This window comes from Carassius auratus, chromosome 15, assembly GCF_003368295.1.
Source record: "Carassius auratus strain Wakin chromosome 15, ASM336829v1, whole genome shotgun sequence".
Lineage (NCBI taxonomy): Eukaryota > Metazoa > Chordata > Actinopteri > Cypriniformes > Cyprinidae > Carassius > Carassius auratus.
Genome location: NC_039257.1, coordinates 3,017,407 through 3,042,413, shown reverse-complemented (window position 1 = coordinate 3,042,413; position 25,007 = coordinate 3,017,407). Strand labels below are relative to the sequence as shown.

The 25,007-nt window shown below is 34.8% G+C and overlaps 1 protein-coding gene across 1 annotated transcript in view; it reads right to left on the bottom strand.

Annotated features, from left to right (window-relative positions):
* LOC113114761 (roundabout homolog 2-like) overlaps window positions 1–25,007 on the bottom strand; it is a 69,762-nt gene that overhangs the window by 23,408 nt on the left and 21,347 nt on the right. The window contains 6 exon segments of the mRNA XM_026281730.1: window positions 243–370; window positions 9,119–9,161; window positions 14,112–14,294; window positions 15,979–16,150; window positions 17,222–17,346; window positions 22,548–22,779. Coding sequence (XP_026137515.1) covers window positions 243–370; window positions 9,119–9,161; window positions 14,112–14,294; window positions 15,979–16,150; window positions 17,222–17,346; window positions 22,548–22,779 — 883 coding nt within the window.

Sequence of the window (25,007 nt, the reverse complement as noted above, 5' to 3'; positions counted from 1 at the left end):
TCCCAGTGCATGATGAATAAATGTGTGCATCCAAAAACGGCCCATGCAATATGCATACAGGTGTTCATCATACGGACAACACCAGGACACCCTGAATGAATCATCGTCCATGAATATAAAAAGGGAAGATACATTTTCTTTGAAGATACTTTGAACTTTGAACTCTTGACTACAACCGATTTCACCAATATAATATGTCCTAAATTCCTAGCCAATGCAGCAACGTCTGAGAGTGGATTTACCTCCGCGGCCGAAGTTGTTGAGGTCGTTGGATCCTCCAGAGCCGCTGTTCACAGGCAGACTGGTGGCCGGCCAGGAGTCAGCGAGCCAGGGGTATCCTGAATCACTGGCATTCAGCAGACCAGGACGACTGCGGGAACACAAACCATGCATGTGAATCTACATTCTCTAGATTCTTCATTTGTGATTATTGGATATGGATTTGAATGAAACAGGCAGAGTAATATAATAATTGCTCACTTATAAATTAAGCCTTGTGAGTGTAGGAAAGTTTCATTTATAAGCTTTATACATCAGTGTATGGAACTTTTATATGTATAATCAGCACAGAAATGTAAAAAATGCTTTTGAAAATTAATTGAAATAAAATGAATAAATTACATCCTCAGTAATTTGCATGACATTTCCAGGCAGTTCTTTCTCTTTTATTCTTTCTTTCTTTCTTTGATTTTATTATTATTACTATGGACTGAAGGTAAAATCTAATTCTATTTAAAGAAAATTATCTCAGAATAATAATAATAATAATTATATATATATATATATATATTTGTTATTATTTATAAGACTAAATACAGAATCAAATAATAATAATAATAATAATAATAATAATAATAATAGATTGTTAATATTCTCATATCAATATTACTACTACTACTACTACTACTACTAATAATAATAATAACAATAATATGCAAATTAAAGTATCTAAAAATGACCAAAAGTTGTGCAGCGTTGTAGAAATGTGATTTTATAAAATAATAGAAATAGACCAATAATTCATCAGAAAAGTTTAAAATATAGCAGAACCAAATTTTGTGAGTGTTCGTCATCTGTCTGTCTCAATATAATATTTTCCAGCAAGATTAAAAAAAAAAAAAAAAAAAACAGAATTAAATAAAGTGTATGGCTTTCTCATGGCATCTCCTTTCAACAGAAAACTCTTATTTTTGAAGAATTTTCCTAATGATTACCACATTTTCCAATTTATGTTTATTGGATAAAACACTGGTAGTGCAGCATTTCTTACATTTGAACCTTGAAACGATCAAAAAGCTTTATCATTTTAAACAAAGACAGCATTTTTCATTGTAGCTGTGTAAGAAAACACGCAAAGCGAATGTCCTTCCGTACATGCCAACACACACCCTCAATTAACAGATCACCCTCACTATATAACACACGATCTTCAGCTCAGCGAACTCCGGTGTTTTACAACACACTCCTCCACATCTGACAACCGCGCGTGTGTGTACGAGCTCACACATAGGAGGTTTGATTTAACAGGTGTTGTGTGTCTTCCCAAGGGTGTGTGTGGCGTAAAGGCATCATTAAGACTTTAAGCTGTCACGGGTGAGTGCTGTAGCCATTACCACCACTTTACTGTGCAATCACCTCGCTGATGCTTGTTGCCATGGGCAACAGATGCTGAGGAGAGCTTGTGTTTTTACCCACATCCCTTCATTTGTGCTGCTAAAGCCACACTCCCACCGTTTTTTTCTCTTCAGAATGAGCATAGATGGAAATAAAGAGCCACTGGTTGAGGAAGGCTGGGAATGTAACAATAGAGGAATGGAGAACGAGTAGAGAGGTGGATGAATGAAGCGCTCAAGGACTCCTTCATTTTTCGGCCCACATCTCTGTATTTCTCCTTTCATCATTTTTAGAGGGGCAATTTGTGGTCATGGTCGTGGAGACGGAACAATGCCGGTGCGAACGGGAGATTTTGAAAGAACACAAAGACATGAGCGGAAACCAAAAGACATTTTTAAAAGCAAGTCAGTACACTCAGCGGCCATCTTGGTAATGAATTCATGCACTCAGATTTTGTTCCAAATAATAATAATAACAGAAACAACAACAATAATAATAGCTATTGCTATTATAAATAAATAAATGCTTTTCTAAAGATTGAAATTATAATTCCGTCACTAATCCAACCATATTTTTCAAATGCATTAATAAATAAGTAGTTATTTTTATTATAAATATACACATAATTAATTATTAATTAAATATGAATTAATTCAATAGTTTTAGTTATTTAATTGTTAATTAGAATTCAGTTATCAAATAACAATGCTAATAATTTATTATTACACAAATAAATAAATCAACAAAATTTTTTTTTATAATGTTCATAATCCATTATGGGAAGCAAGCAAACAAACAAACAAACAAAATATAAATAAAGTTATTATAAATATACAAATAATTATTAAATAAATATTAATCAAATATTTATTTAGTTTTAGTTGTTTAATTAGTTCTTTGTTTAATTGTTAATTGTAATTCAGTCAGTAAATAATAACAATAATAATAACAACAACAATAATAATAATAATAATAATATTATACAAATAAATAAATCAACCAACAAACAAATAATGTTCATTATCCATTATGGAAAGTCAGTAAACAAACAAACAAACAAACAAACAGGTTTAGCTAATACACTTTCTCACAGTGCTATTCGGTTTAACCCCTTTGCGTGCAAACATCGCTGACGGCCCCAGTTTATTATTGTTTCACTTTCACAGCACATTAAACATCACTGTCTTACTTCATCTGGACAAACTGTGCATCAATGGAAAGTTTAAAGACTCAAGATTCGATATTTGACCAATATTTTGATAAAACATTGTTGCAGTGACAGATATTTAGTGATTTATGTCAGGAGTGCAAAATAATAAATCCGTATTATGCCACATTTTGAATAGAAATTCACAACTCACTCATTTTCAGTCACGTCAAGAGCGGTTTATTTGTGTTCACATAGACTCACTGAACAGCGTCAATAAGGATTTATAGACAAAAGATGCATATCTGCGGAGATATATGGATATATTTACTGATGTTTACTTCATATTTCTTCAGACAGAATCGTCATTTCTAGGAATATATAAAAAAATAATAGTAATTTTCAACTTGCAGTTTGTATAAACGGACACATCATGAATACAGGTATGTGCTTAAAAGTCTACAGGGCGGGTGTACATCATGCACACTAAACCTATAATATAACTTTGTAACTTTAAACACAGCTTTAAAAAGGCTTCATTTCTGAGAGCTGCCATGTTGAGCGTTGTGATATCTCCTATTGATCTGAGCTTGTTTGTCTGGTGTACAGTCTCTGACACAAACAAGACTCAAGACACACCCCAGTCGTCTTTGTCTCTCTTCTCTCTCTCTTTCACTGTGACGTTCTCTCTCGTCTCCTCTCTCTCCTGCTCTCTGTGGAGGTACATTTGCCCTGAGGTGGCTCATCTTCCCCAGGCCCGGGGAACAGTGTGTGGTTTCTGAAGCCAGGAGCAATATCCCGGTAATGGCAGTATAGCAGCCCGTCGCTCGCTTAGCCACAGGTTTTAATAAGAACCAGCAGAGCCCGAATGGAGGGTCTCAGGCTGAGGAGGCGGGGGTCCTGACAGGCTAAACACCCCCTGATGTGGCAGCTGAATGCCAAAACAGGCCCTCAGGGGGGAAGAGTCACTCAAATTGATGGCTCCTCCTCAGACACGTTGACTTCTTATAAGGTAATACGTCGAGGACCACTCAAACCTTCCCCCTCCACCTCTGCATTTCTTCTGTCTCCTCCACTGAAATGCTCTCTGCTACCTGTTTACAATCAGGTCCTCTCTCTACCTTCACTATTTTGGTTTTGTTTGGCCCTCAGGTGATCTTTATGAGTTACTTTTCTTTTTTAAGTGTTTGTCTCCTTTCATATTTAAAAAACAATAACTATGTATATTCCAGTCTTTGAAATAAATGTGCATTTCATTTCAAAAGATTTATCATGGAAGCCTGTTTCTGCCCTAAAGTAACTGATTTTATTTCTCATAATTGTGACTATTTATGACTGCTTTTTTTATTTACTTAAAAAAAGTTTTATTTATTATTTTAAAGGGGAAAAATACCTTGTTATGTTACTTCAAAGGGAAACAAATATTATTTTCTTTCATATTTCATCAAAATATTGTATGACTGATTCTTCTTCTTTGAAAAATATATATCTTCTACTTTGCATTCATATTTTTATACTTATTTTAAAAATATTTAAATGTTTTTAATTAGTTATTTTAAAGAGGAAATCGGTTTCATTCATGTTTTATTAACTACATTTCTGCTTCTCCAGGGTAAGACAAATTCATTATTTGTATTTTAATTTCTCATGAATGTGACTTTCTGTATGCCTGCATTTTCTTATGTTTTATATATATATATATACACACACACACACACACACACACACACACACACACATTACATTCGTTATTTTAAAGGAATATTGGCATTTGTGTCATTTAAAGGAAAACACTGTTTTCATGTTTTATCAAAATGAAGTAATTTCGACGTTATGTCTCTTAACTGTGACTTCAAGTATGACTTCTTATTTTCTTATTTACTTATTTTTAAATTTTCTTTAGGTAAAAAAACAAACAAACAAAAAAATCTATTTTTCCTGTTTCGTTTTCCCTGCAAGGCAGAAACAGGCTCACCTGATAACTTTATTCTTCTCCTAAACAACTTTTTTCTGACTTTCCTTCATATCAGACATCTTATATTGGCAGGGAATATTAATTAATAATATCATAGTCTTACATTTCCCAATTAAATAAAATTCTACTAAATACTGTAACAGCAAGGCGAAGTAAAATATATAGTTTTTCATAATAGTCAATACTTCTCCATGTAGTTACTGGACTGGCTTTCTTGGTAAAGTCCACAGTGTAAGTACAGGTACTGTAAAATAAAGTGTAACCCACAATTGTTAAAATAAGCTACATAGTAAAGTGTTTCTGTGTAGGCTAAATGTGTAGGGAATGCAATTTCCTTCAATCTGAAGAGTTGTTAAATTGAGCTCGCCAGAGAAAAATGGAAGCTTGATGAGTTTGACTTTGATTTCTCTGATAAACAAGCAGCCGGTCCTCACAGGGATCATTTGTAAGTGTGGGTGATGATGATGTTGACTGTGGTAACGGCGGCTCTGTCCTTGCATTCATCTTCTCCTGTGCGAGGTGATTAGATTAAGAAATATCGTTTTAGCGGGCATATTTCTGCTCTGCAAATCACCGGGAGCGGGGCCAGGGGCCTCATCCCAGGCCTGACACCCAGCCCCGAATCCCTCTCCTCAGACAGCGAAAGCGCACTGTGGCCTTGAGATTTGATTTGGCTCATTTTTCCCTGCCACGCTCCTAGACACGCGCGCAACTGTGAAATACAACCTCGCAGTGCGTCTGTGAGCATCGTCGTAAACAAGCCGAGTGAGCAATATTAATCCCAATCCTACTTCATAAATCAGCCGGGCTTTAATACCGCCGCAGAAAGAGCGAGTGCCAGAGAGACCCAACTAAAAGTCTGCACATTACATGACGCTTAAGGCATGCCGAAACATGCACTGGCTTTTCAGATTTACATTAGCTGGAGGATGCTGCTGCTTGCTGTGAGCACAGTGAAAGTCTAATAAACTGTATAAACAAACATGTTCATAAAAACATAGATCTGAAAGAAAGGAAGGAAAGGAATAAAGGGCCTTGCAAAAAAGAACAGAAGGAAAAATACATATACATATACATATATGTATGTATGTATGTATGTATGTATGTATGTATGTATGTATGTATATATATATATATATATATATATATATATATATATATGTATGTATGTATATATATATATAGTGTTTTAATATCTTACTGTTTACATTAAAAGAATAAAAATGAGAAACAATTAGAAATGTATATAGTTTGAATATCTTACTGTTTACTTAAAAACAGTACAAAATACTGCATAATAAAACTCTACAAAAATAATACATAATAACAAATCAATATAATATTAATATTATTATATCAAATGTATATATTATATTATTACTACAGTATAAATAATAATAGAAATATTTCTTAATATAATATAAATATTCTATAAATATTCTTACACACACACACACACACACACACACATATATAAGCAGTTCAATTATATATCAAAAATATATATAGGATGGAAGAAAGAGTCTAAGATAAAGAGATGAAAAAAGATAAAAAGAAAAGAAGAAAAGAGGAAAATGAATGATGAAGATAAATGGCAGAAGAAATTGAAGGAATTTGTCTGAAAATAAAGAAATGAAAGTAAATAAATGAATTAAGAAAAACAGTGAATGAAAGCGTGTAAGAAAAAAACAATCTGCCATTATCAGTTTCCATCAGACCTGACCAATATGCTGCCTATTCATCTTCCATGAATCATTTATTCTGTGATCGATTAAGCGTAATTTGGCAGCAGCCAATGAGGAGCTGCAGAAACAGACGCGGCTTCAGTTGCTATCGTCTCGTTAATGCAATAAACTAAGACTGTAACAAATGAACACATTCTCCCATCATCTTTAGTCACGGGGATTCACTGCAGAAGACAGATCAAGTGTTCTGATGCAGGTAGAGCACCTTCACAGCATAAACCCACCTAAACATGCAGAAGATTTCAATAAAACTTCCTATGAAATATGTATACTGTATACAATGCATTATATTACAGTCCTGGATGTTGATTGGTCAATACATAATAGAAACTATACAATACAGTAACAGTTAAGATGTGAAACACCTGTTCACTGTCACTTATTATTTACATATAATATTCCAGTATAAATCTGAATTTGTTTAGTAAAATAACATGTAAACAAATATTTGTGACATTAATACTTCAAATGTAAAATTTGTAAATATTTACAAAATATAGTAAAAAAAAGAGTACTTTAAAGATTATCATGTGTTGATAAAGTTATTATATTTATTATTATTAGTTTAAATGGGTTAAAATATCAGTAATTAATAATTTATTTTATAAAATCAATAAAACATGCTACAATGTACATTATAATATACTATAATATACTATAATATAATATACTATAATATAATATACTATAATATAATATACTATAATATAATATAATATAATATAATATAATATAATATAATATAATATAATAGGCATAAATTCAGAAGAATGAGGCATTTTGAAAAGCTTTATAATGCATTTTGTACTCCGACCTCATACTGTTTGCAATAATGTCTGTCTGAATCTCTACAGAGGTAAGTGCTTATCTCTGATCTCTAGGGTGTTATACAGCTAAAGACAAGGTATCACTATTTAAAAAAAATACAATTGGACATCCTCTTTGATTAGATAGTAGACCCTTGGGATCTGGAATAGAATCTTCAAATCAATCAGCAGAACTTGATTTCCTGCAGGGGGAATCAGGTGACACTTCTGCGGCTTTAATTCCAGCTTCTCAGACACCTTCAGTCTATTGATACAGCAGCAGAGACAATGAGAAGAAACCAAAAAACTGATAAAAGAGACAGACCTTCCTCTCCTGTCCAGCAGGTAACTGGTGTCATTCAAACAAACCCTTGCTCTCCTTTCCACCCACTAGTAAAAAAAAAAAACGAGGCCCGCCAAAAGATTCCGGAAGGGTTAGTTTTGCCTCTCCCTGGGGTAATTATTTTTACATTATTACACATGCTCATATTCCAGCCGCCCAGCTGAGGTGACAGGCAAATTTATCACTGCGGGGGTCCGTACAGGCAGCGGGGATGAAGCGGGGCTGACAAATGATAAAATAAACCCCCTCTCTGCTTAAATTGTTCCTGCTAATTCTTTTTTGGGGGGTGAGATTTATGAGCGGCTAGCCGCCCGTGAAGGGAGATGTGCGGAGATGTGTGTGTGTACGTACTGTATGTGTGTGTGTGGTGTGTATTTGACAGGATGCAGTGTACACAAACAGGCAGATCTCATATTTTCATCTATCAGTCATATGGTGATATCAGAGAGAGCTTGATGTATAAACACACCTGCTGTGGGTGCATGCTGTAGTTTGATTGTAGTTTGGATATATATTACATTATATAATAATAATGTTATTAATTTATATTACATTATTATTATTAATATTATTATTATTAGACGATGTAGATATTATTTTGATGTAACATTTAATTTCAAATTTTCAATTTTTAAAAAATTAAATCATATTATATATTCAAGTTTATCACTTAATTTAATTAAATTTCAGTTATCTTTATTTTATTAAATTAAAATATTCTATATTATGTTCATTTAAAATAATATAAATACTATTATATTATATGATATTATAAATATCCAAGTTTATCATCTATTTTAATGTAATATAATAAATTTTATTTCAGTTATCTATTTTTTTTGTTCAATCAATATTACATATTATGCTAACTTAAAATATTTATACAAATAAAATTATATATATATATATATAAAATTGTATAATTATATGATGGTGTATAATAATAAAACATTGTCTTCATCACTGATACAGATCCCACTGGGGTCACTGAACACTGAATCAATTTTTTTTATATAATTTTTTTTTTTATATTCAATTTTTATTTATATTCGAAAGAACCGTTTTAATGGTTATGCAAAGATTTTTTTTCCGCACTGATGTACTCTACTGTGACTTCTAGAAGGTTAATCAAGTTGTTGACCCATGAGAATCGGTTGTGTGTCGCAAGAACCCTCACGGAAACCTATAGGAACAACCTTTCAATAACTCCCATTCGCAGCGTCTCTTAAGATGAATTTCTCACAGTGCAGCAATAGCGTGAACCCTTAAAAGCAGAGTACGCGCTGAAAGACGACTGCCTTGTAGAGGATAATGGTTATGATGACCTTCCAGAGGATGATGGACAGAATATGAATGAGGTTTGGAATTGAGGGGCTGGTCTTTGAAGGTTAAAGGCAGGTGATTGGCACAAAGATAATAACTAGCACTGTTTTGTGGCATGCCAAGGAAAAACAAGGGGAACGAGAGAGTGGATGACAGGAATCTTACCTCCCGTTGCTCATCAAGCCTCCATCAACACGTTGGAACGTCACTGGGGTCAGAAAGAGGGTAGAAAACAAAGAGAGAGAGAGAGAGAGAGAAAGAGAGAAAGAGAGAGAGACTAAGTCATCATAGCAAAATCAATCTCTTAAGCATCATTTTCATCACAATTCAAATTTTTTTTAACACATGATCCCAAATTAACAGCTGGAACTGATTAAGGAATGAAGAAGTCTCCATATACTGTATGTGTCACTGTAATCTTTCACGAGTGACTGAATTGTTTATAGCACGCTGTAAATGAACATGCAAAATAAAAGTATGAAATCAAAGCATCTTGTCATTTTATCTCCACAACATCCTATTTTCTCTGGGTGTTTCCTTAATATTCTTGCCGAAAGAAAGTGACTTACAAAAAAAGGGTGCAAAAGGAAAGATGTATTACTGATGAAAATGAGACTGTGTATTTCATAATCAGCTGTGTATTTGAAAACACTTTCTTCCAAAGCCTTTGTCCATTTACTAAATGTCAAAGTGGTGTAAAACTATACTGAACCCTATTGGCCTTTTTGTATAAAAAACATGGATGCATTTCTTTTTAAATCTTCTTTTGTGTTCCACAGAATAATAATAATAATAAAATGCATATAGATTTGGAATGACATGAAGGTGAGTAAATAAATATAAAGAAATGTTCTCATTGAGGATGTTCAAGCATGCACATTACTTTAACAGATATCACATAAACTAATCCAGAGCGACTCCCGGTCTGTTTACACACCCTGCAGAGAATCTGAATTAGATCAGTGACATTTTCTCTCCACTGTTAACAATCCATCACCTCTTCTGTTAAACAGACAGTCCAAACATCTCCTCTGGGCCTGCTGTTTGTTGCATTTATTTGCATTCGTGCTAATTCCAGAATCTGGCATTTCAGTAAATTGAGAACAAACACCGAAGGTATTTTCTCTCCCCAAGGGACTCATTTTATGTGACGCTATGTGTGTGTGCGGGTCTGTTAAGTGCCTATCTACAGTAGGACACATTGCTGGCACTTTGATGTGGCCCGTAGACTGGCGCTGGTCTTGGCTTTAGGCTGAGCTCCAGATAAGCACTCTCTCCAATATGAAAACTGATTACTCCTCTTTAATAAGCATTTACTGCGGCATGACAAAATCGCCCGTATAAAAATTCCATCAAATCCCTCCTTCCCGTCCAAGCACAACTTGATTTAGCCTCGCGGCGATGACAGGTTTAAAGGAGGAAAGTGGGTGTTTGTGTGAACAGGTGTATTCACTTTTACCTCTTACACCCAACTGACAATTAAACATAAAACGTTGTTGAATCGGCTGTCTTTCTTTATTCTATAAACCCTGAAATGTTTGCATGATTTGCAGTGAACCGTAACAATGAGATGAAGATAATTTGGTTCCAGGAAACAAGAATAAACCAACGTTTTTCACTCGTCGCAAGAAGCTGCCCTCGCTAGCATGGGCTGCTGCCTTCGCGAGAGTCACACATATGGGGTCTGGCATGCCGGTAATGCGTCTGAATGCCACACTTATCTGCTCGGCACATGGGAGCAAGAAACCAAGAAAGATGTGGGCCCCTGGGAGCCGGCAACCTTGAAGCCCACTCAAGCAGTGGTGAGAAGAGACCACTGGAGTGCATTAAAATGAAGTCAAGGGAAATCCAGACCGTAAGACTCAGACAGCTGACTTTTACGCTCTTATCTTGGGAAAAAGTGGAGTGCGGCGGTGTCCGCTTTTGCAGGGAGACTGATTTCATCGGTAATGAAGTTTGGAGCGAAACCCTCCTACAAGATAAAAGCGCACCTCAATCCGCACACAATTCCCAGGAGACATGGAGGGAACCTGGGCTCGCTGAGTGATTTTTCTGCTTTTTTGTGTTATCAGTTCACAGTGTGATTGTGGCCGACCGTGTGACTGGATCAGGTCATCACTGGTTAACCTCTGGTAGGTCTGTGAATCTCCTATAGATCACGTAACTTGCGGACAAACCAACCATTGAATTACAAACATTTCTCTGCTATTGTGAACATAAAGTGGAAAATCAATGGCAGCGTGACCGTATTTCAAAATGGGATGATATTTGATGGACTGTGTTTGGAATGGTACACTAATCTTGATTTTATGAATACTATATTTACTAAAAGGTACAACAATGCAATCTTCACTACAATATCATTCAATGCAATGCATCCAATAATCTAACATTAACCATCTCTTTTTTGCTTACAAATTGATGCCAAAAATTAAGAAAACATTTAAGAAAATGTATTTAAATATAATTAAAATGTTGAACTTTGTTTAAGATAATGAATATGTATCCTAACAATATATAAATTGCTTTATTTATTGTTGTATTATTATTTATTCATGATCATATATGTGACCTTGGACCACAAAACCAGTCATGAGGCTAAATATTTTTGAAATTGAGATTTTTTAATACATAAGTTTTCCGCTGATTTATGGTTTGTTAGGACAAGACAATATTTGGCCGTGATACAACTATTCGAAAATCTGGAATCTAAAGGGAGGTAAAATATTGAGAAATTGCCTCAGTTGTCCAAATGAAGCAATGAAGCAATGTGTAACAATGTCCTTAGAAATGTATATAACTACTCAAACATTTAGTTTTGATATGTTTACAGTAGGAAATCTACAAAAAGATCTTTACTTATTATTCTAATGATATTCTAATGATAATGTTTTGTGCTCCAGAGTCACATATAACAATTTAGCATACTATAATATTTGAAATGCATACTGTTCAGGCATATTATCATTAATAAAATAAAATAAAATAAATTAAACCTAAATAGTAATATATATAAATAAAAGATAATAAAAATGACAGAAGCACATAAAATTAAAAATAAATAAACAAAGTAAAATGCAAACTGAACATATACATATAAAAGTGAATGTGTCCATGATTTCTATACTGATTAAAAGTACATCACAGGAGGGAAACTAGAAAATCTTCAGAAAACATGTCAACACCCTCGTATGGAGGGAACAATTGATTCTCACATCTACGTTTGTTCAAGCGGTTAATAACAAAGACAGGAATGAATCAAAGAGCGGAGAACAAAAACAATTCACAACACCTGGACAAACAAAATGTCAGAAAGAGAGAGCAGGAGAATAAAAGGAAGGTAAAGATGAGATGGAAAAACCACATGAAAAGATCAGCACAGGTGACCACCACTGAAAAAAATGACCTGAAGAAAAGGACAAAGAAACACAACTGGAGAACTGCAGGATCTTGCAGCCCACCTGACTCTGTTAGCATTCATGAAGGCATGTAAAAACAGCCAACAAATCTGTTCACTATACTTGCACTTTAGTTTGACCTTGAACATTATTCTTTAAAGATATGGTATATCTTTAAATAATTAAATAAATAATATCACAAATGCATAATATATAGATAAATGACATTATATGTTTATATGATATTTTACAAAAATAAAAAAATGAATAAATGCACAGTTTTTAGGGGCCGTTCACATATCGCGTCTTTCGCGCGTGCAAGTTCGTTATTTCCAATGTAGGCACGCGGCATGCGCACTCATAATGGAAGCGGTGCGGTCGCGATGCGCACACGGTGCGAATCGCCCGTTTTTCCAGGCGCGTCCGCACCGCATCGAGTTAAAAATATCTCAACTTTCAGAATGCAGCAAGCGCACCGCGGCCATGTGACAAGAACTAACCAATCAGCTTCATCATTTTCCGTAACAACATTGAAAACTCAGCCAAGATGAAGGAACAGCTGATCATAGTTGTATATGGATTGCCATTTTGAAAAAAATTTAGTAGCAGAGCTACTGCGAGCGATTTTTAGTGCTGCAAATCCATTTATCCTTTGCTGAAATTTTCGCGTCTTCATGGAGAGAGCACGTCATGGTTGCTTAGCAAAGGCAGGCGCCTCAGGAGCACTTCTGCCCGAGCGCTTTGGAAAGAAGGAAAAAGCGGCGCGCCTAGCGTTTTCCACGCGTTTTTAGGCGGGACATGTGAACGGCCCCTTACTGCCTAGATCAGTCCATAATTTGTGTTTGAGACCCTTGAGCCAGATTAACTCTCTATATGTGCTGACAAAGTCAGGTGGGCATCATCTGAAGACCTCTGAGCTTGAATCATGGGAAGGGAGACTTGATTGTGTAAAGTAAAGGAAGAAGGGATGGGGGTTTTGAAAAGACGGGACAAATGAACAGTACCTGCAGGGGTGAAGGTGAACGACTGAACTGCAAAAACAAGAAGACAGAGAAGAGGGTGTGTTAAAAAGCCTGCAGTGCTCAGTCGGGCTTTGGAAGGTTTGTGTGGTTCTGCGCGTGTGCATGATTATTCGCATGCATACTGGAGTGTGTTCGAAAGTTTGCGTTATGCCATCCGAGTCAAGACAGCAGCCAAAGAAACGAGACAGTCTAACACAGAAGACACACAAACACAATTAAAATAAAGTGTATTGAGCAAGCGAACAAAAACAAAACAAAAGAGTGTGTTTTTCAGTGGAGGCTGGTGCTTTTAAATAGTAGCAATCTGCAATGTTGCTTCTAAGTACTACTAAAGAGTGAAAATGTATTTATAAAATAATGCATAATAGTTTCTTATCACTTTGTACTACTGTCTTTGCTCACACAAGGAAAAACCACCCAACAATTCCTTTTTTTAATGCTTTTTGGGGATCCTGGGATGAAAACACATTGATTGAAAGCCGAATATGTCTCATTCAAAAGCTTTAATAATGCAAATAAGGACACAAAACGGCACTTTAGAGCCTCTTATCCAGTGAACATCACTCTTTTCTTCATTCAAATAAATAGCCCAGTTTCTATGGGTCATGGTTTAATTTGCTAAAAAGCTAACAATATTTGTATTTTTTGTACTAAACACGCATTTATGGAAAGTCGTGCTTCCCATGCCATCTGAAAACAATCGCCACCGTGTGTAGCTCAAGCGGATCGGGTCTCTACCTGCGTAATTGCTGAGACCCTTTCTCTTCTTTCTCCTCCAGTAGAGCCAGATGCTGAAGCCCATCAGAATGACCCAGCAGGCCCCTCCGATGCCCGCGATGAAAGCCGGCTGCTTCACCACGTCCGTGATCTGCTCCGAGATGCTGTTGTTCCTGCTCATGATCACATCCCGGAAGTCTTTACCTACATGGACACACACACGCACGCAAGAGAAAACCGCTATTTGGTAAACTGAACATTGTGAGTGAGCTTCTAAATGAGTTTAATAGCACGAGAAAAACCCTCGTGCTCCAGTGAACATCAGCACAGAATTTAATCAACTCAACTAGAGCGTTAAAAGTGCATCACCTTGATCTTTAGCGTTACTTCAGTGAACACAACAGAAAAAAAAAACTAAAATGCAAAATGTTGTATAAATAACACGGAAAGTTTTTATATCACATTTAATTTCCTTAATGCCATGTTATTTCAACATTCATCAAAATAATGTGAGATTTTATTATCTTTTGAGATCTGAATGGATGGAATCATGTTAGACTATAAATATTATTAGTTGATATTACTTAACCCTGCCCATATGTCCCACCTCAGCAAAAACATAACATAAACAATATTTACTGCACATTTAATTTCCTTAATGTGATATTATTTCAACATTCATCAGTAATAATGTAAGATGAGAATTTTATTATCCTTTAGGATTTGATTGGATGGAATCATGTTAGACTTATATCATTGGTTAATATTACTTAACTCCGCCCACATTCCCACGTTAGCAAAAATATATAACAAAAAATAACCTAAATAACACAAAACATGTTTAAATAACACAAAACTGTATTTACATTACATTTAATTTCCATAATCTGATATGAATACAATATTTATCAGTAATAATGTCAGATGAGACTTGGTTAATACTACTTATAGACTTTAGCCCAAATGTCCCACCTCAGCAAAAATATAATAAAAGAAACTCAAATAACACAAAATGTTGCATCAATAACACCAAACCGTATTTACAGCACATTTAATTTCTTCAATGTGACATAATTTCAATGTTTGGCAAAAATTATGTAAGGTGAGACTTCTTTTCTATCCTTTAAAATTGGATTGGATGGAATTATAACTCCGCCCACATGTCCCACCACCTCTAAGCAGAAATATAAAATAAGAAACTTAAATAAATAACAGAAAATGCTGTATAAAAACACAAAACAGTATTTATAGTATATATTATTATACTTTTGGATTCGATTGAATGAAAAATATAAAAATTACTTAACCCTGCCCACATGTCCCACCTTAGCAAAAAAAAAAAAAAAAAAAAAGTGATGAGTGCATTAACTATTTATAATAATAGCTAATAAATAGCTAATAAAAAGACCATCATAATTATTTGAAAAAATGTTAATTTGAATTTTTTACAATTATATTTTATTATCATATTGAATAGATTTTTTAAATGTTGTCTTGTAGTTAAATCAGCCTTTTTTTTTTTTTTTTTTTTTTTTTTCAAACACTGGTAGGACACACAAACTGCAATCTTGATAAATAGTCTATCAGCCCCTGGCTGTGTGTGAAGATGGATAGTGAGCTTGACATTTTTGGAATAAGGGCATGTCACCGGCCAAATCATCACTTACGGGTCAAACCAGTCACAACCTGCTACAACTCACATAACTCACACTGTAAACACCCAAAGACCTGGCAAAAAACCTTGACCGTGAGATTTAATTTGGATTTTGGCGATCCCGCTCAAATCCATCCAATGAATAGTGAGCTTTAAGATATTTCTGCCCATCACAGATAAAAGGCAGATGCAGTGTGACAGTAAAGGTTATCGAAACCAAAAGATGTCCCATACCAATAATGATGGTTTGTGGTTCGCTCTTCACCCCCACCCCAGCGCTGGTGCTGGCGGCCACCTCCACCCGATACTGGACCCCCGCCTGGAGACCCCCCACCACCACTGAGCGGATGGCTGCGTCCACCGTCTTATTTACATGGAAACGGGTCTCGTTCCCTAAACACCAGATCTGAAAGAGACAGAGAGAGAGAGAGAGAGAGAGAGAGAGAGAGAGAGAGAGAGAGAGAATAGCAGATTATCTGTAAAAAGTCATTTTGGATGATTGGGCCTCATTAAAGAAAATGATTTTTGTGTAAAGTACTCGTAAAACCATTTTTATGTAAATTGTTTCAATTCAGTACAGCTATTTATGTATGAAGGGATTTATAGACAATTTATAGAGAAATTTGTTCTGCTTGTGATTCATAATTGAGGCACATAAAAAAAAACTAAAATGTAAACAGTCATCTATTGTGTGCTTCTATCTAAAACTACTTATTGTACACATATTTAATGAGCTTAGCCCCTTAAAATATCCTCAAATGTAACCCTGAAGCACAAAACCAGTCATAAGTAGCACAGGTATATTTGTAGCAATAGCATACAATGGATCGAATGGGTCAACATTATAGATTTTTCTTAGGATATTAAGTAATGATCATGTTCCATTAATATATTTTAAAAATGTCCTACCGTAAATATATCAAAATGTAATTTTTGATTAGTAATATGCATTGCTAAGGACTTCATTTGAGGACTTTAAAGGCGATTTTCTGAATATTTAGATTTTTTTTTGCATCCTCAGATTCCAGATTTTCAAATAGTTGTATGCATCTCGGACAAATATTGTTGTATTCTAACAAGCCATACATCAATGGAAAGCTTATTTAATCATATTTCAGATCATGTATACATTTAAATGTAAAAAAAAAAAAATACCCTTATGACTGGTTATGTGGTCCATGGTCACAAATGTATTAAATTCTTAGAAAAAATGGAAATTGACCCATGTGGGACTCAAACTTTCAACTCTATAGATACTATTGCAGATTTTACAACATCACCATAAACATTTTTTCTTCTTTAATATAATATAATATAATATAATATAATATAATATAATATAATATAATATAATATAATATAATATAATATAATATAATATAACTTTTTTCTCAGAATTAAGGGTGCAAGTCTATTTGGATATTTATTAAGTTGCACGTGTTTGTTGGTGTTTCTGATGGAGTCACGTGGCATTTACCTTATATTCCTGGATGATGCCATTCTGATGTTCAGCAGGAGGAGGGTCCCAGGAGATACTGATGGATGTGCTGTTCTGATTGCCCACCGTGAGGACCGTCACCTGCTGAGGAGGAGCACTGGGCGCTGGGACACAAGGAGAGAAATAGAAAGTTTGACTTCCATGCATACAGTAGCTTCCATGATGTTCTTCTACACTACTGACATTCCAGACTTTCCAGACAAGATTTGTGGCTACAGCCGCCTCTGATTGTTTGGCAAGGATTTACTCAACACTCAACACTCATGCCATGACACTCTCTCGTTCTGTTTCCCCTGAAAGAGTCTGTTGTAAGTCACAGCATTAGCATTAAGCAGTCGATGTGTGTGTCGAGCTTTACGATGTAAGACAGGTGGCCACGGGTGCACAAGTTCATTAGATGGGGATTTTCCTCAGCCTGACACTGCTTTACATTCACTATGATTTCATATCCTGCCTCTGAAAGGAGGGATTTACTGAAAAAATACATTTACTGAGAGACAATGAGATGGTGAGCCATCCAAACAACTCGGCTTTCTTAGCAAATCGCTCTGACAGGCATGTAGGTCGCTCAGCTCGGGGAGGAATGCGAGCAACGGAGATATGTAAAGAATGGAGCACTGGGTAAACATATTGACATGGATACATCGATTGAAGGAGGCCAGTTGTGAATCCAAGACGCTGTTTTGTCCTTGGCTGAAAACAGAATGTGTAATGTAGAAGTTGAGACCCTGGACACCTATTTTATTAACCCCATCAGAACCACTCTGACAGAGACAAGGGAAGGCAATGAAATAAATAATAGAGGTCTGTAGTGGAAAATAAGATTTTTTTTTATAAAAATGTTTTTCTCATTTCTGTGGCAACATGAGGTGTAGCGACACAGCAGAATACTGACAGCTCAATTACGGTAAACTCTGCTCGCTCGCTTTCTTTCGCTTCCCTGCACTCTGACCCCTGCGTAAATGGCACATATCCCAAAGCTACACTCATCCCTCACATGGGGCGGCCCATTTTAACCCTTAAAACACCTGACGGGACAATGGCAGCTCGCCTTCATCAGACATTTGCAGCTGAAGTGAAAAAAACAGAGCAGTCGAACACTGAATGAACTCGGCACGTCGCAGGTGAATACATCGCTCCCATAACAATACAGCCAATGCCATTCCAAGTTAAAACTGATCATTATGCACATCTAAAAATACACACTTTTCCTTTTTAATATTGAATATGTGTGTGTTTGTATGTATGTTTTTTTTTTTTTCGTCTCAGAATTTAGAGTGGAATTTGATTGGAATTTTTACTGTAATACTGTAAATATTTAAGTAATTGAGTGAAAATAATTTATGTAAAGAATGAAGAAAAAAACTTTTTTAGTGTTGTATAACATATAATATTATATATAATTTTACATAATAAGAATAATTATATATAAATAATAAAATATAATATTCTCAGAATGAAGTGAGCAAATTGATATGGGTTTCCCCTTGCTGTAAATATAATACAATATTAATAATGATAATATAATACAATAAATATATACAATATAATATGTATTTCTTAGACTTAAGAGTGCAATTGGATTTTTACCACTGTAAATGTGTATATGTATTTACACACTGTATATGCATATGCATGTGTGTGTGTGTGTGTGTCTATGTATGTATGTATATATGTATATATAGTAAGAATTTGTAATTGTAATCAAGTAATTGATCAAGCAATGTATTTCACAAAATATTCACCTTTTTCTTTTTTAATACTGAAAAATAATTTCAGCAGGCTGCAGGTAACAAAACCCCTCTTACAACAATGCAGCCAATGTCATTCAAAGTTAATGCCGCAAATCATTTAGGAGCTTATCATTATGCACATTTGAGCCAAACAATACATATTTCTCATTTGGGGAGCGATGGTGCAGGCGATGCTAATAGCACCATTAGCGGTGTGATGTATAGCCAGCGAGGATGTGACCTCTGTTTCACTGCCGCTACAGTAGCCTGCAGGGAAAGATGATGAAAAAACACTCTGTGATGTTAAACCAAGCTAATATTGTGACCCCAGGCGAGCGACGGGGCTTTAGCTTACAGAATGTGAAGAAATGCTACTTTGCTTTAACATGCCACTAATCAATGTGTGATAAAGACCCTCGGGGAGAAATAAATAAATAAATAAAAACTCCCATTGAGAAGCTGATTATTGACCATAAAATGGATTAAGAACACAGAGGAGTTTCTGAAAGGGCCTGGTTCACCTTTTCAACCTCTATCTTTACAAAACACTACTACTGCAGCTAATAGTACAGGATGTTTTTAAAAAAAGAGCTAAAGCTTATCCTGCATTGCTATATTCACATCCATCAGTGTTGTATTATTTGTAATATTATATAAGAGTTAATTATTTAATTATAAGATTTAATTATATATTTAAGAGTTAATTAATTAATTGCTATATTATATAAAAGTAAAAGTCATGTATGCAAAAAATAAATAAATAAATTCAAATATATATATATATATATATATATATATATATATATATATATATATATATATATATATATATATATATATATATATATATATATATATATATATATGGGTGTCAGTGTTTTTATCATTCATTAACTGGAAAAACATATTTACTACTTTAATTTAGATAAAATCTTTTTTATTCATAATTTAAAATTTTACATTTTAATAAATATATAAAAATAATAAACGTAAATTAAATAAATAAGGTTACACTTTATTTTTTTAAGGTGTCCATGTTATACATTTAATTACTGAATAATAACTAACTGCATATACTTACTATATGGTTAAGGTTATGATTAGGGTTTGGCTTAGTGTAATTAGGCATAATTAATTTTATTATAATAACATGTACATGTAATGTAACAAGGATACCTTAAAATAAAGTGTAAAAAATAAATAAAAATAAATATATTTTTATTTAAAATTAAAATATATAAATTACAATTGATCAGTTTTATCATTGTAACAGTTATTGCAGCAACTATTTTGTAAGTTGGAGGAGGCTATGGTTGGTAAGCAAGTTCAGTTTTAATGAGATGATTCCCTGCTAAATTCATCACTTCAGCAGAAGGTCTAAACGAAAGTGAAAACGCTTTTACTTTTCGGAAAAGACAAAGTAAGAGAGAAATGAAAAACAGAAAAGAAATTGACGCGGTGAGCTCCAGAGAGAAGCTATAATTGTCTAATCAGACAATGGCCAATAAATCATCCTCTTCTGTGACTCTGACAAACCTTCTAAACTACCACACAGTGGAAAACAAGAAACAAAAGGGGGCTATCGCAGCCGTGGGCCCCGTGCCGCTCTTCTGCCAGGGGACCCGATGTTTTGTCTTGCTCTGGTAATGGAGATGACATGCAGGTGTAGGGTGTGAAGTCAGTGCAGCAGGGCTTCAGGAGACGGAGCTGGTGTGTGTGGAGGAGATACGGCTCTCCGCGGACACTCTGGGTAACAAATGAGCCTGTCATTGCACTCAGACTTTAATCAGCAAACCTTCTGTGCTTGTGTGAGTGTGTGGGAATTTATGTCTCGAGACTTCCATATGCCGTTTAAACTATTCGTAAAAATGCTTTTTTTCCCCCCGAAATGTATGTCTAGTAGCAGCCATCGCTCAAGCCTTGGGAGAACATCTCAAAGTATTTTGGTGAATCCTGGATACTGGTCAACATTAAGCAACAACCTGAGCCACAATAATCCAAGACGATATGTCCTGGGATCCACAGGGTCCAAACTGTGAGCAAACAAAATGTAGCTTTCGTGAGTGAAATACATAAGTAAATAAATAAATAAATATACAAATGAATGAATGAATGAATAAATAAATAATACTATCTTTTTTCCACCTACAATTAAAAACAGTACAATTCATTTTTCACAATACTATTTAAAAATAAAAATAAAAAATAAATAATGAATAAATTTTTATTAACGATAAAAATGAAAATAAATATTAAGTTATGAATATAAATTTCTAGATAAAGAATTAAATAACTGAAATATTTAGTAGTTTATCTCGATTAATTTTCTATATCCAAAAAGTTAATTTTTGAACAATAGGTTAAGCCTGGTGGTTGTCTGATGGAAATACAGAAAACAGAAACTATTTTAATAATAATATTACCTATTATTTATTAAATGTAATGGTATACAACATAATACATACATATTAAAAAAATATATTATATAATAACAGTACATTTAATATAAAATTAACAGAATAAATGGAAAAGAAATTACAGCTAAAAAATTTAAAAACATTTAATAATACATAATAAGTATATGTTGCATAATAAAGGAGTACATTTAATTTACAACTAAAATAAATATAAACATATAATACTTTATACAGTATAAATATAAAGTATTATAATTTTTCTAGATCCCATAAATCTTATTTTTTATTTCCTCCTGGTCAATTTCCTCTATGCAGAAGTTTATTTTGAATGCTAGGTAAGGACTGGTGGTTGTCTGAAGTAAAATACAGAAACAAATGAGTGGTATAAACCTGGCTCTATGGCTGACAGTCTTTTTTAGTCAGTTGGGAGAGATGGGGATGAGAAAAGGGAAAGAATTCTGTGAAACCCATGCTTGTTTTAGTGTCCTGTCAGCCACACACACACACACACAACCCAAAACAAAGAAAAGGTCAATTCCTTTGCCAAAAAGATGGTGCCTTTCCTCTGAGTGCCGTCAGGGATAGAGACAAGCTTACTGCAGTGCTGTGGAAAGCAGGCCAGTATTGCTTACTACGGTATTTGTTACGATGGTGGCCTAAGGGTGGACTATGCATAACTGTCCCAAATTGCTGTAGACTTAGAGCAAGCTGGAAAGAATCAGCAACAGATCCAACCTTTGGGCTTATGTCTGCATTTGTGTCTCTTAGTATCTGTGACCTGTACATTTTAGGAGCACAAGACATCGACAAATCAATTATAGAACTCTGTGACTTGAAAGTCAACATGAAACGGCAGTCGCAAATCCCTTTTAATTACAAAATGTGATCCAAAACGGAACATTCTCAGGTAATTAAGAATATAGTATGCTATTTTATGAATTAGTCATGACTGTATTTTGGAAAAATTGAATTACCTACAAATTAGCCCATAACAAATAAGTTAAAATCTATTTTCCCTATCCATATGAGTTGTTTTAATTAAAGGTTGCACAGATAAATGATGTATTATGAAAGTAAATACAGTCAGTTTTGATTTCATGTCGACTTCAAACGTCACAGATCTCCTGTATCACTTCAAAGAATCAAACGCTGTACCTTCCTCTGTTGTCCTTGCCGTTCGGGACTCGCTGTCCATGCCCTGGAACTCGTTGAAGTAGGGACGGACTTTGATCTCGTAGACGATGCCTTTCTTCAGAGCCGAGAGCACCATGCTCCTCTCAGAGGGGACCTTCACATCCTGACTCTGCCACGCTCCTGGGGAGGACAGCCCTGACATCTGTCTGTACAAAACCCTGTAGCCCTGGATGAACTGAGACTGCCGGTCAACCTGAAGGGGAAAGATGGTTCAAAATTAAAAAAGAAAGTGAGAAAATTATCATTTAAAAAAAGAAGGAACTCCAGGTTTGGGTGTTGGTTCCTAGCACGAGATGCTTGGTGTCCCAAGAGGCGTCTTAACTAGCTTAACCAGCAATGCTTTCATGGTCAAGTAACTTAAACAGAAAAGCTGATTGAATATTTTCTCTAGACATGTTGGTCCACCAACTAGACCCACACTAAACAGCTTGGAACATCATGGAAAAGTCTGAAAGTCCAAGGAATATCTCCTCTTTTTCACCTTAACTAGTATACAGTGAAAATAAAAATTATTCAGATACGAGATATAATTTTAAATATATTTTGTACCAGTCGGTGCAGGACACTATAGGTTGACATTTACTACACGAGCCGTAATTCACTGACAATCTACACAAAATCGATGTTAAAATCGCAGGAGATTCTTTGTCGATTTTGAAAACGATTTTGTGTTAGCTGTCGGTAGACTACGGCTCTGTATAGTAACTGCCGCTCCACCTGAACCAGTGTTGCCAAGTCTGTGATTGTTTTTCCATGTCCGCGGTTTAAAGCAACCCCAATACCCAATCACGTGATATTTAGCCCCTAAAATGCTAATTTTACTAGGGCAACCCTTCCAAAAAATTAAATTTTAACCCCGGGAAGCAATTTGTATCGGGGACCCTCTCGGAATGCGATTGGGCTAGTTTTGGACTAGTTTTAGGAAGCAACTGGGCAGGATTTGTTGTAAAAACCTGGCAAGCCTGATCTGAACGCACGCACTGGAGATATACTTCTTATTACAGGAGCGTCTTTACTGATGAGATGCGCATGAAAATCGCATTCGATTTTTTGCACATCCCTACTACCAGTGATATTTGGGATCAAAAAATATCCAGACACCCGCCCATGTTTATTCTTTAGTTGCTAATGCAAACTTTTTACACCACAGACTGAACGAAATTAAGCATTTCTTGGTAATTGGTTGACCTAAATTGGTATTATCTAATCGTGTACTTAAATTTAACAGCTGAATAATTTTTGGTTGATTGTAATCCATTACATACTTTTCTATCAAAGTTATATGACATAATCAAGATAAATTAGTTTTAATACACTTTAACTCTGTGGTCCTTGTCATATTTTATTACCATTCTTTAAACTATAGCAAATAAACTGTGATATAATGTGAGAAAAGTTGAAGGTGTCCGAATAAATTTTGGTTTGGAAACATGTTCAGCCAATCAAATCCCTTTGATAAAAATACTCTACATGATTCATGGATATGTACAACCTTGATAAACTGTAAATAAAACATCAATAACAGCAATCATGCTAGATGTAACCGCCTTGAACAAACATACTTGCGAAAAAAGCTCAGTTGTGAAGAAAGAAGTATACACATAAACGTGCACACAAAAATCAACAAAAAAGATCAAAGAAGAAACGAAATCTCAAATCAACAAAAAGGTAAACAAGACACTTCATTCGCTGAAAGCTTCGCCCTTTTTTTAGTTTGGCAAATAAAAGTTGTATTTACAGAGAGGAGGAGTCTGCATTACTCACATTAATGTCTTCCTAACAGCACAGTCTGGCTTCCGGAATGAGATATTTAGCATCTGCTTTTCCTCCCTACACATGGAGTAAATCAGCCCAATGGGCATCCTTCCTACGCTTTTTAACTTTCATTAATTGAATGATTTAGGGTCGTAAAAGCTTTCTTGACACCACCTACGTTTACCGCGAGAGTGCTGCTGTATTCAGGAGCCATGTAGGCTGGTGATTTATGGATTATTCATATGAGAAAAATACCTCTGAAACAGTCTTTCCCCCATTTAGACTGAACAGACAGGAGCTTATATTTGTCTCTCTAATGATTGTTGATGGCAATCATTAATATACCTCTGGAGAGTGCTTACAAACTAATGTGACAAACCCAAAGCTTTAAAATATCCATTTTAATGCAATTCAACAAACAATAAACACTTTTAGAGTGTTTATATCAATGCTGCAAGACTGCAGTGGGAAATAGAAATAACAACCAAGACGAGTAACAGAGTTAACTTCTGAACTGACGCACTTGTTTGGATATTAAATATTATACATGTACATAATGTATATGTTTAAATGACACAGAGCCAATAATCTGTGGCAAATAGCACCATTCTGTAGAGATATTAAGCCAAAATAATCAACATAGTATACTATAAAATACGTCATGCC